Source organism: Theropithecus gelada, chromosome 11 (assembly GCF_003255815.1).
Source record: "Theropithecus gelada isolate Dixy chromosome 11, Tgel_1.0, whole genome shotgun sequence".
Lineage (NCBI taxonomy): Eukaryota > Metazoa > Chordata > Mammalia > Primates > Cercopithecidae > Theropithecus > Theropithecus gelada.
Genome location: NC_037679.1, coordinates 76,652,148 through 76,665,007, shown reverse-complemented (window position 1 = coordinate 76,665,007; position 12,860 = coordinate 76,652,148). Strand labels below are relative to the sequence as shown.

The 12,860-nt window shown below is 44.6% G+C and overlaps 1 protein-coding gene across 1 annotated transcript in view; it reads left to right on the top strand.

The window, feature by feature from the left end:
- The window catches only part of KSR2 (kinase suppressor of ras 2), a 494,911-nt gene that overhangs the window by 393,890 nt on the left and 88,161 nt on the right, over nt 1-12,860 (top strand). Inside the window, exon 8 of the mRNA XM_025402906.1 lies at nt 12,338-12,403. Within this exon, the coding sequence (XP_025258691.1) occupies nt 12,338-12,403 (66 nt within the window). The remainder of the gene's footprint in view (nt 1-12,337; nt 12,404-12,860) is intronic.

Below are 12,860 nucleotides of genomic sequence, written 5' to 3'. Positions count from 1 at the left end.
TTTTTTTTTTTTTTTTTTTTTTTTGTATTTTTCAGTAGAGACGGGGTTTCACTGTGTTAACCAGGATGGTCTTGATCTCCTGACCTCGTGATCCGCCCGTCTCGGCCTCCCAAAGTGCTGGGATTACAGGCTTGAGCCACCGCGCTCGGCTGACAAATAGATTTTATGGTACAGTTTTTCCTGCAGGGTCCCCATGGTATCAGGCTGAGACTGCATTCACCTGAAACCGCATCCATGCCTGGTTTCTCCCTACTCCCGACCCTGCTTCCTCCACAATGAAATAGGTTTCTTTTTTTCTTTCTTGAGACAGAGTCTCACCCTGTTGCCCAGGATGGAGTGCAAAGGCATGATCTCGGCCCACTGCAGCCTGGAATACCCGGGTTCAAGCAATTTTCCCCCTCTGCCTCCTGAGTAGCTGGGATTACAGGTGCCCACCACCAAGTGCGGCCAATTTTTGCATTTTTACTAGAGACAGGGTTTCACTAAGTTGGCCAGGCTGGTCTCAAACTCCTGGCCTCAAGTGATCTGCTTGCCTCGGCTTCCCAAAGTGCTGGGATTACAGGCATGAACCACTGTGCCCGGCTGGAATAGGTTTCTTCTGAGCATACTCCCTCAATAAATCATTTGCAAGAATATTCATTTCAGGATCTGCTTCTACAAAACTCAACTTATGACAGTGAAACAACAGCAAGGATACAGACTGCGGGCAGAGAGAGCTGAGTTCAGGTCCTGGCCCTGCCACTCCCTCACTGTGTGACTCTGGGAAGGTTTCTAAACCTCTCTGATGTACAGTGAGGCTAACACATTCATTCCATGTGATGAAATATGTTCATGCCCCAATAATAATGACTTGAGAATTCTTTCAAATTAGAATCTTTAAATATGTTGTTCAGCATTTATTTCATTGCAAAACTCAACTTTATATGAATGCGAAGTATAAAAAGAAACAGACCCACTAAATCGTTTCCATGGGTTGAAGCAACATCGAAGTTCTGGAAAATTTTAGCACATTTTCGCCTTTTCTGTAGTTCTGGTTCTCTGCTCTTCTTTCAGAATTTTCTGAATCAGCCAACTTCTTGGAAGGCTTGTTAAAGGGTTTATTTCAGTTTTTCTCAACCTTGGCACTACTGGCATTTGGGGCCAGATAGTTCTATGTTGTGGGGGCTGTCCTGTCGTTGGAGGATATTTAACACCATCTACAGTTTCTACCTGCTAGATGCCAGTAGCACCCCCTCCTCACTCCCAGTTGTGACCATGAAAAACGTCTGCAGACATTGCCAAATGTCTCCTGGGGGTCAAAACTGCCCACAGTAGAGAGCTACTCATCCCTAAGCCATGGGACTGTGCTGTGCATTATTCAGTTTTAGAATGGCAACTTGCAGGTGCTTAACCTGTGCTTGGACTCATTACTCAAAGAGTCAATTTGTAGGGTGAATCCTTATATATATTTCAGGTTATAGGGTGAACTACAGGGTTATCTACTCTATAATTATAGGGTGATATGGGCATTATAATCCCTATTATACTAGGGGGTGATCAACCATCCCAGTTTGTCTGGGACTTTCTGAGGTTTAGCACTGAAAGTCCAAAGTGCCTAGAAACCCTTCGGTCACGCCTAGGTTGGTCACCTTATAATAGAGGTAGGTCTTTACTAGCTAAAAACATTTTATACATTCCGGTTGAGGTCACTGCCCACTTCTGTAGCAGTGAGACCCATGATCATTCCCCTAGTAAGGTAAGACATGCTGTTTGAAAGCCTGAGTTAACCAGCACAAGATTTCCAGTGTATTCCAGTGGTGTTTTCATGGCCTTTATACGAGTCCTCTTTCCTCCTGCCTGCAGTAGCTGGCCAGATATGCTCGTACCTACTTCTTTTTATATAAGCAGTCACTTTACTAATTTTTACTTAAATAAGCCACGCACTCCTCAATTGAGTTTTGCCGTGTTAGTGGATCTTTTCAATGGGATTCGTACACATCAAAATCCAAGTGAAAATATCCAATAACACAGCAAAACCAAGCACATCTTGGGTTTCCCTCTTGCCCTGTGCATTCTGCTCTCCTATGTTCCTGCATCAAAATGTTTTACCTAAAAATGTCCTATTTTTTTGCAAAATAGCTGCAGCCACAAGTGATGAGGAAATAAAAGTGTGAAGTAAGCCATGGCTAGTATGAGCCACCATTGCACTGATTTACCCAGACCTTTAAAAAGTGGGGAAATGATGAGTGCTGCTGTCACAGCTGCTGCGAAGTTCCTGGAAGCTTCGGGAGTTTGTACAACAGGCAGGATATTGGCAGGATATAATTATGAGCAAGTATTTCAGAGATCACCAGCTTGAATCTTGAACTTACTTTTCTATTAATAGAAACACTTCAGTTTTTGCAATAATTATAATGGGAGTTAATCATCCCATATATGCATTTTTACCTATGATAAGCAAAAATTTAGGTCTAATTATAGTTGTATCTGAGGGATGCTTATAATTCTACTGGGGGCTGAGGTGCGATTAGATGTGATAATGATGATGATAATTATAATGATGCTATCATGTATTGGGGGCTCACCCAGGTGCCAGACATTTTGCTAAACACTTTACATGCATGATCTCATTTAATCCTTGCCACAACTATGGAAAGTAGGTAGGGTCTGTTATTACCCCCATTTTACAGACAAGGAAACAGAGGCCTTCAGAAGTAAACAGCTGGCTCTAAGTGTCATGGTGAGGGGATCTGTTACTCAAACCCACTGATCGCTCTGATTCAAGATCCCAGACTTTTAACCACTTTACATAGGCTGGCTACACAGAAGGCCGGCAATAAATGCTACGTGTCACTCTGCTTGCCATTTAACTAAACAAGCAGAACAGAGCGTAAGAATCTGGTCTCAATCCCAGCCTGGACCAAAGCTTTTCGTCATTCGACCCCCAGCCTGCCCCACGCTCCCCTCATCCTTTGTTAAATTGAAAGACGACAAATGGATCTTTGTGTTCTGATGAACATCTCTGGGTTCAGAGAGCCAAGAAGACTCTCCAGTCGCTTTCTCCTTTTTCAGGGAAGGTCGGGGAGAGGAGAGGAGGGAGGGTACAGCAAGCAATAAATGTACAGCTTCCCTTGCAGTGTTCTCTTATGGAGAGAAAAGTGCTGGGGGGTTCCTGGTGATTTTTCGTGATGTCCCTGGAGCCCAAGGTTTGATTTATATGTCAATACTCCCTACCACCTGCCCTTTGCTCATTTATATTGTGGTTGGCTATAGGCTAAAGAGCTAGACCCCACCGAGTTGTTAGCAGTGAGGGAAAGGGTGTTTTGCTATCCTGCACTTGGAGCATACAGAGGCATTTCTAGAAGCATTGGTTCAAACAAGAGACCACAGGGGAACTCACATGAGACCAGAATGCTCAATTGGGGTATGCAGTGAACCAAGCCCTGCTGCAAAGGGGGCAAGGATTTGGTTTCGTTGTTTTTTGTTTTGTTTTGTTTTGTTTTTTGCAAGAAGCCTTCAGGAACACTTAATGCGGTGACCTGGAAAAGGAAAGCAGGTACAGAGAGTAGGGAAGATAATGAGAGGGGAACTTTGCTGGCCTTTAATTGCAAGTTTCTGCTGCCAGAGGGGGTCTTTTCAAAATGCTTAGCCGGCATTCCCCTCCCGGTTTAAAATCCTTCATTAGTTCCCCCGGCTCTCGGCGAAATCCAGCTGCATGATGAGACCCTGCGCCATGTTTGCTTCCTCCTCTATCCCCTCGTATCTCTCCCCTCTTCGTGCCCAGAGCTCCAGCTTCCCTGAGCCATCAATCCCTGCAGCAGGCCATGTGCCCACTCATTGACATGTCTTTGCACCCCATTGCTACTGCCTGCATCTTTCTTGCACACCTCTCCTGGCTCTCATTTATCTTTTAAGCTCAGCTCAGTCACCACTTTCCTCCAGGAAGCCCTCCTTGACTCCCCTCAAATCTGAAGTGCCACTGTCTGCCCTTTTCTGTCACACCATATTACATACTACTATGTTGTATTTGTCTATTTACCTGCCTGTCTTCCTGACCAGACTTTGAAGGCAGGGCCATCTCGTTTCTGGACTGTTCACTGTTTAAATCTCTAGGGCCAGCAGGGTGCTTGGCACATGGTAAATGCTCAGTAAATATTTGTTGCTTGAGTAGATCTCAGTAGGGACCTCTGGAGAGAAAGTGGTTCTTGCCAGTATGAGGCCCCCAAAATCTGGTTCAAATCCAGATGGGCTCATTTCTAAGAGGCAATTTGGGAGCAGTAGGATGAGTAGAAAGATGTTCATGCTTGAAGCCACAAGAGACGGGTTTACATTCTTGGACAGTACATTTCTTGCTAGACTGTAAGATCTTTAAAGAAAGAATTCTGGTCTTATTTAATTATTATACCCCAGTGCCGAGCACAGCCCTTGGCATAGAGGAGGAACACAGTGTTTTCTTGTGGGCATGCATGGGTGAATTGTCCCAATTCTGCCCATTACTATCTGTATGACTGAGCTTGAGCTTGTTACTGGACCCCAGTCTTCTTGACTTAAAAATGGATGTACATGGAATACTATGCAGTCATAAAAAAGAACAAGATCATGTCTTTTGCAGGAACATGGATGGAACTGGAGGCCATCATCCTTAGCAAACTAACACGGGAACAGAAAACAAAGTACCACATGTTCTCACTTATAAGTGGGAGCTAAATGATGAGAACACATGGACAGAAAGAGGGGGACAGGCCAGGCGCGGTGGCTCATGCCTGTAATCCCAGCACTTTGGGAGGCCAAGGCAGGCAGATCACGTGAGGTCAGCAGTTTGAGACCAGCCTGGCAAACATGGTGAAACCCTGTCTCTACAAAAAATACCAAAATTAGCCAAGATTGTGCCATTGCACTCCAGCCTGGGCAACAGAGCAAGACTCCGTCTCAAAAAAAAAAAAAAAAAAAAAAAAAAGTTAAAAAGCAAAAGAAAATACTGGGGGAAAAAGATAACAGTTAAAAAGAGTCTTAGACTTCAAGTCTTCAACTTGATTGCAGTCTAAAACTTAAATTGAGGTTTTAAAAACATGCACGTAGAAGACAGAGTTATACATCACATGATTACACAATGGGGGCACATCTATGAGGATTTATCACTTTGTTTTCTGAAGAATGAGTGAGCAAAATGAATGTATTAGATCTGCAGTGAGAGTAAACAAACAGACAAACAGAAGCTAATAAGGGTTAAAATACAGGTAAAACATTTCACACAGTTTATCTCACATGGTAGAGGGAAATCATTATTATTCCTAGTCTCATGGTCAATATTGTGATTCCATAGCCATACGTAAATTGATATCCACTATTTTATTAACAAAAGTAAGCCAACAAAGCTAGGTGTTCAGGACTTTTCACATATTACATGGGTGTAACAATATCCACCTCTTATGAGATTGCTGTTCAGGGGACGTGGGTTGTGGAATTTAGCGCCTGGCTCAAAGTTTGTGCTTGCTGAATGTTTCCTCAATTGGATATTAGGAGCCAGGTTTTTAAAATGTTCCATTTGCACTCTGGAAGGAAAGACCAGGCCCTACTCACACAGATTATTGTGAAGTTAGCTGGTGTGGAACAAGAAAAAGTAGGAGAAATGAGAGATTGAAGCTGATTGGAGCAAATTTTCATCCATTGGTTAGAATTGCCCAATGAATGGTGAGAAATTGATGTGACAGTCTTCCCCAGGAGGCATCTTGCCTGTCCCTCCTGTGAACGCCAGCATTCCAATCCCAGCTCCGCGCCAGGCTCTAGGCTTGTGACTGCTTCACAGGGGGCCATGACAAATCTTTCAAGAAAACAGCAGAGCTGCTTGTGAAAGAGACCATGTGTCCCCCGCGGTTCCCATGGAGATCCAGTTTGCTTCTGGTCAAATCCTTGCCCACGCGCCCCACACTGGGAAGAAGGGAGGGAAGAAAGAAGGGGGCATCATTGCATTTCACAAACAAAGAGGGATACGATTTATAAGAAATAGAAATGACCTTTCAATAACGGTTTTGATAGGGATTAGAGTGTTTCTAAATCTCAGTGCCTGACAGATTTCCACTTCCACCCGTTCTTTTTCTTTCCTCCTCTTTCTCTCTCTCATACTCCACCAGATAATAAGCACCAGGCACCTTTCAATGAAGGAGGAAAGGAAAGGGAGGTAGAACATGAGGGAGACCTAGATTCTGCCCTCAAGATGAATTCACATATTTAATTTTCAGACAGAGACGATGTCTCATTTAGCCAGCAGCTCCCTTGAGGGAATGAGATGTTCCTCGTAAGCAACTTTTCCCAATAACTGAAGTTTATCCTATTAAACCTTGGAATTTAAAAGAAAAAAAAGTTAACTATTTGCAATGAAAGTTTTAAGTAAATCCTTTCCAAGTTTGCAGGCTCTATGAGGGTGGCAGGGCGTTTCCTGCGTGCATTCAGAGTGGGTCGTATCCCTGCCTGCTAAAGCGTTGACCTATTTAGTGCCTATGTGGCACTACTCATTCTCTCATTAAATGCTCTCTTGCCCTGCTAGGAAGGGCAGACCTGTGATTTAGGCTCAGGTCAGCTTGATTCCAAAGTGCAAACTTTTGACCACTTCTGGAACCATATAGGACCTTCCCTGGTGCCTGGGAATCTTTCAGACTCACCATCTTGAAACATGGAGCTCCTCCTGGCCCACGTCTGGTGTGGAGGTTTGCCTTCTTTCATGTTGTTGGAGGCAGTCTGCTGTGTCCACCCACCTCTTCCCTTCCTCCTTGGGGAATGGAGCACCTGGAGAACCAAATTCATAAAGGACTGGCAGCTAGAGACGCACGAGGAGTCAACGGGCAGAAGGCTTGGTTTTGGTGTGAGAGCCGTGTGGAAGGCCACGTTTATGCCCTGAATTTCTGTTAATAATCCTGATATTTTAACTGGGCTCCCTTGTTTCCACAAACCCAGAGACAAGGATGTGAGGGCAAGTGGTTTATTTGAGAGATGATCCCAGGCCATATCAATAGAGGAGTGGGGAAGTGAGACAGAGAGTTAAGGCAGCTGGTAATGGGTGCATCAAAGAGCAGGTGCTTGCAGGGATTGGGGTGCAGTCCTAAAATGAGCATGCCTCTGGGTCATGCAAACCATGAGAGAGGGGGCTGGAATATCCATCCACCAATGCCCACCTATAGTTGGTTGAGGTCTCCAAGTGTTCTAGCCAGCCCATATTTCCAGCCAGAGAAAGTCCTCCAGCAGAGGATCTTAGGGGCTTGCTGTAGAAAGCTGTTGCACAAACTAGCAATAATTATGGTAGCTACCATAATAAAAAAGATAGTACTTGCCACTTCTTGAGATTCTACTGTGTGCCAAGTATTTGTTCTGGGCACCTTACTTGCATTGTATCATTAGTCCTCACTGCAACCCAGAGAGGCAAGATGCTACAATTGTCCCCACTTTACAGATGGGGAAACTGAGGCTCTGAGTGTATCGGGAGCTTGCCCAAGTTATCACAGCCAGGGAGTGGTGGTATCAGGATTTGAACCTAGGTTTGTTCTATATACTTTCCCCCTATTTTCCTTTCGGAGGAGAACATTGTATTCTGAAAGATTCAGGCTCCCATACATCTCTCATCTGGGAAGTAGAATGTATTCCTCTGATACGGTAGTTCTCAAGTTTCACGTGTGCTTGCTTAAAATTTGCATTCCCAACAGACACTTACCCAATCAGGACCTCGGAGAGTGAGGCCTGGGAATCTAATTTTGAAGCAGGTGGTCTCCTGGTAAATTACATGCTAGTAGCTCTTTCTTCCACGGGTAGGGAAAAGGAAAAGTCATATTTTGGGAAAATGCTGCACACTTCCAGCTGGAAAAACAGTTTTTGTTAAGTGGGACATAGTGTGCTTGCAAAGTCTTGCTGTGGTCCCTCTTCCCTCGCTCTCCAGAGTCTGTGTAATTTCAGGGCTTGTCTAATCCTGCCGACTCTATTAGCAGATCCTGGATGTGCAGGCTCTCGTTCTTGACATCTGAACCTCCATGCAAGGTTTAAGTGCCTGGGCATTGGAGATATTTCTCTTGGGGTTTTCTGCATGAGCAAGGCTGTGTTTCCACTGCCAATGCTGCCCTCTGAAGCCCCTGGCTGGAAGGAGGAGTGTTCGGTCTCCCACTCCTGGGACAGAGGTCAAGGAGGGCTTTCCCGTTACTGCCAGAGATAAGCAACAAGGGACTCTGGAGAGGAAAAATGCCAAGGAGGAGAGCAGGAAACAGGCCAAGGTCATGGGCAGTCTCACCTGTCCTGTCTTGGATTAGCAGTGGTCTACAGGTTAAATTAAATTGCATGCCCCTGATTCAAAGTGCTGCCCACGAGATAGCCACAGGGCTTCTTTGTATCTGCAAGGCACTCTCCCAGCTGGGTTTATTAGAGATGACTCATAGGTAGGGGTGTTGGAAAGGAAAATAATTCTTTCTTGAAATTTCTGGAGTGGAGTCCAGCTATTCCAAGTGCAGAAACTTCTTAGTCTGACTCCCCTTTGACATCAGATTCCCCGAAGCTCAGGGCCTCCCAAACATCTGTCTGACCGTGTCATGGTCCTCAGAAACCTTCAGCGGCTTCACAGCACCTGCAGATTCAAATGCAGACCCTTTGTCTTAGCTTTCGGGGTCTCCGCCACTTCCCCTTCCTCATGTCCCCACCGTTCGTGTTGTTCTCTTCACTTTACAAGTTCTCATCACTTTAAAAGCCTCGTCGACCTTTAACTTTTAACCCTTGAACTCACCACACATGCCCTGCCCTCCAAACCTTTGTGCCAGAACTCGGCTTCAGCTACCCTTGACACCTACCCGAGGACCCCCCTCATACCCCATCATTCCCCCCATCCCACTTCCCTGAAATATTTTTTCATGATCTTATGACATCTGCAGTTATTTGATTTATCTGCTTATACATTTATCATCCTTCCCCATAAACAGAGAGGCGGCATTAGTCTTGTTCATTGTGTATGTCCAGTACCTGGGGCACTCCAGGCCAAGTCAATGTTGAATGAATAAAAGGCCAGTTTCACGTTTAGCAGAGCTCTGCATAAGGGTTTTGAGACATCATGAGCTTTCCCATGGGGGCTGGGATATTTCCCATAAGTCTGAGAGTCTGAGGATCTTAGAAAAGGAAAAGACAAAGAAAGCCAGGTCACAGTAACTTGGGATTTTGATTATCCTTGTCAAGTCAAGCGTCTGTATTGGGAAGAATTAGGTGTTATCTTAGGCTTGTCTCAGAGAAGGGCATTTTGACTCAGGTAGTCATAGCTCCGGGAAATTTCTGCTTTACCCACACCTACACCCAAAATGATAAAGCAAAAAGTGTGCAAGTTGTGAAGGCATCTAGCATCGTGGTTAAAAGTTGGGCTTGGGACCTCTGTCTCTTACTGGCTATTTGACCTTAGGTAAGTTATACAAATTTGATGAGCCTGAGTTTCTCACTCTGTAAAATGGGACTAACAATAATTGCTACTTCTTAGGGCTGTTACGAGGATTAAATGAATGATGTAAAGCACTTAGGATATTACCTGACACATCATACATGTTAGTTCTTGTTATTTTCAGTGCCCTACTGTTTTTATGTCCTTCATGACCAACAGCAATTCCAAATGTTTTTCAACCATCTTAGACTTTCTGGTGCCAAGAGCTGTGTCCTCTTTTTGTAGATTCCAAAATGTCTAAGTCAGCTTTTCCCAGTCTAACTCAGACATTTGTCTAACACTCTGTCATGATTTTATCATAATTACATATCCGCTCTACTATTTTTACTTATTTTCTATTTATGGCCTTTTTAAACTTAAATTTATTGAAAGATGAAAATATATCTCATTATCATAAATGAAAAATCAACATCACTTGCCATTAATATAAGGTGTGTTAGTCTGTTATGCATTGCTATAAAGGAATACCTGAGGCTGGGTAATTTATAAAGAAAAGTTTATTTGGCTCATGGTTCTGCAGGCTGTACAAATATGGCACCGGCATCTTCTTGGCTTCTGGTAAGGTCTCGTAGCAGAAGGAGAAGGGGGAGCAGGGGTGTCACATGGCAAGAGAGGTAGCAAGAGAGATAGAAGGAAGTGCCAGGCTCCTTTAAACAATCAGATCTCAGGGTCTTTAACAGAGTGAGAACTCACTCATTACCATAGGGAAGGCACCAAGCCATTTGTGAAGGATCCATCCTCATGACCCGAACACCTTCCACTAGGTCCACTTCCAACTTTGAGGTCACGTTTCAACATGAGACTTGGAAGGGACAAATATGCAAACCGTCTCATAAGGCAACCTGGAAAAAATAAATTTTCAAATGGAAAAATCCATTGATAAAACTCCCTGTGGATACTGCTACCTGTCGAAATCCGGGACTGGACATAACACGTGTTGGAGACACCTCTCTGGCGCCATCAGATTGAAAGAGAATTGGAGAGGGGCTTATGTCTCACCCTGTGATTCAGCATTGTCTCATATTGCCCATGTCCCTCTTTGCTCCCCTGCTGCACTCTTGGTGGTCCCAGGTCTAACTTTTTCAGAGAGGAATTCAGAGCCCCATGAGGACCATGAAAGACCAAACAAGAGAAAACCTGGGGAATTGTGCACAAATATTCCAAAACAATCAGCTAGGCTGGTGGTTCTCACCTGAGCATGCATCCGATTCACCTAGAGGGCTCGTTCAGACCCAGAGTGCTGCCTGCTACAGCCTAGCCTCCGAGGGCTGGTTCAGCAGGTCTGCCGTGGGGCCGCAGAAAAGTTCCCAGGTGGTGCTTATGCTGCTGTTCTGAGGACGCTACTTTCAGAACCACTGAACTAGACTAATTGGAGGAATCAATGTTGAGTCTGTGCCTGCATATTCAAACCATTATTTTAAAGAGAACTGTCAAATCAGGAAGAGAGTAGGGGGCAACTGTAAAGTTCCTACTTCTGAGTTTAGTATTTGTGTCTATTTTCATACTAAATCTCCAAGCAGCCTGAGGGCCACCATCTGGCAAAGATGTTGGCTGCTGGAAGTTAGGCTGGTATGTGCAAAATGGTAAGAGAATTCAAGGGGATATGAATGGGGCACTTATGGCATCTTCCACAGGGTGTATCTATCCTATTGACATAAAACTCTAAAAGAAAAGGACAAAGCCAGGCTGCAGTAATTTGTGATTTTTATTATCCTTGTGAAGTCAGGCAACTCGAGGGGAAAGAACAAGGTGTCCTCTTTGGCTCCTTTCAAAGGAAGACATTTTCATTCTAAACTCTTCAACTTTATGCCTCTAAAACTTAATACCTGGCACCGATTTCATTATAATTGGAAGCCCTGGTTGAATGTGTCCTACAGCTTGAGGCTTTAAGAAAAATGAGCGGCCACCTTTGGGACCACTGACCCAGGTTTTCTGTCAGGGCAAGTCAGTTAATCTCAGTTTTTCCATCTGTGAAATGGGAATGATAATAATGCCCATTTTGTGAGATTGTGATAAAGATTAAATGACATAGTATAAAATGAGTCTTCAAGTAAATGGAAGATGATGAGAAGAATTGTGATGATGATCATGGATACAGGCTAATGGGAAAAGCATGATATTTGATATTTTTTTTTAAACATGAAGTCCATGTGGGCAATGCTAATAAAACAGCTGCCATCCACTGTTGGACCACCCAAGACTGACCTGAGAGAGTAGGATACTAGAAGCCTGTCTCCAGAGTTAATTTCCTGGTTTGCTAAGGATATGCCTTTGCAGTAGCTGCCCCATCTCATCTCACATCTTAGTATCCACAGCACCCAGAGCTTTCCAGACCACTGGGGGCATCCCATCTGTCCACCTATCCATCTACCTACCCATCCACCATCCATCCATCCATCCACCCACTCACCCACCCATCTATCCATTTATTTATCTATTCACTTCCCCATCTATCCATCTATCCACACATCAGCCATCAATCTATCTGTTCATTCATCTCCCATCCATTCATCTATTCATCTATCTACCCATCTATCCACCCATTCATCCAACCACCCGTCCATCCATGTACCCATTTATCCATCTATTCATCCACTCATCCATCTACCATCCATCCATCTGTTCAGCCACCTATCAATCTATCCACCCATTCATCCACCCAGCCATGCATCCATCCATCTACCAATTTATGCATCCAACTACCCATCCATCCATCCGTGAATCCATTCACCCATTCATCTACTCACCCATCTATCCCCCATCCATCTACCCATCCATTCATTCACTCATCCACCCATCCACCCATCCATCCATCCACCCATCCATCCATCCATCCACCCACCCACCCACCTGTCCACTCACTCAGCCATTCACCTATCCATCTTTCTCTCTCTTTATCTTTCTCAGGTTAAAGTGCCACAACAAATGCACCAAAGAAGCCCCACCCTGTCATCTTCTGATCATCCACCGAGGAGGTAAGTATTTAACACTTACTGCCCTAGGGGTAGGGGTGAGGTGGGGCTCCTGCAGGTCCCGCACATAGCTGTCCCACTCGGGTTGGTTCTGAATACCTCCTGATCCCCACATAGTTCCCCACATGGTTTCTTCCTCTCTAACACCATTCTTCCTGACATCTGTCTCCTTTATCCTCCCTTATGCCTCTTCTCTCTATTTCTTGCCCCTCTACTGGTCCCTCAGACACTTTAGCCCCTTTTGTCTCCCCACTTAACCCCTGCTCTCTCATCCTGCCTCCTGTGCTAACTTCTAGCCTCTTCTGTTTACCAATCCCATTGCTTTTCTTCCCACCAAAAAGAGCACTGGCTGGGTGTTTTTCCATTGTGTGTTCGCTAGATTTAATCAATTGGCCTTGCAAAAGTAGGTATGAGGAGGGGTACATCTTGGGCCTGTTGGATTGGGCCATCTGTGTCCT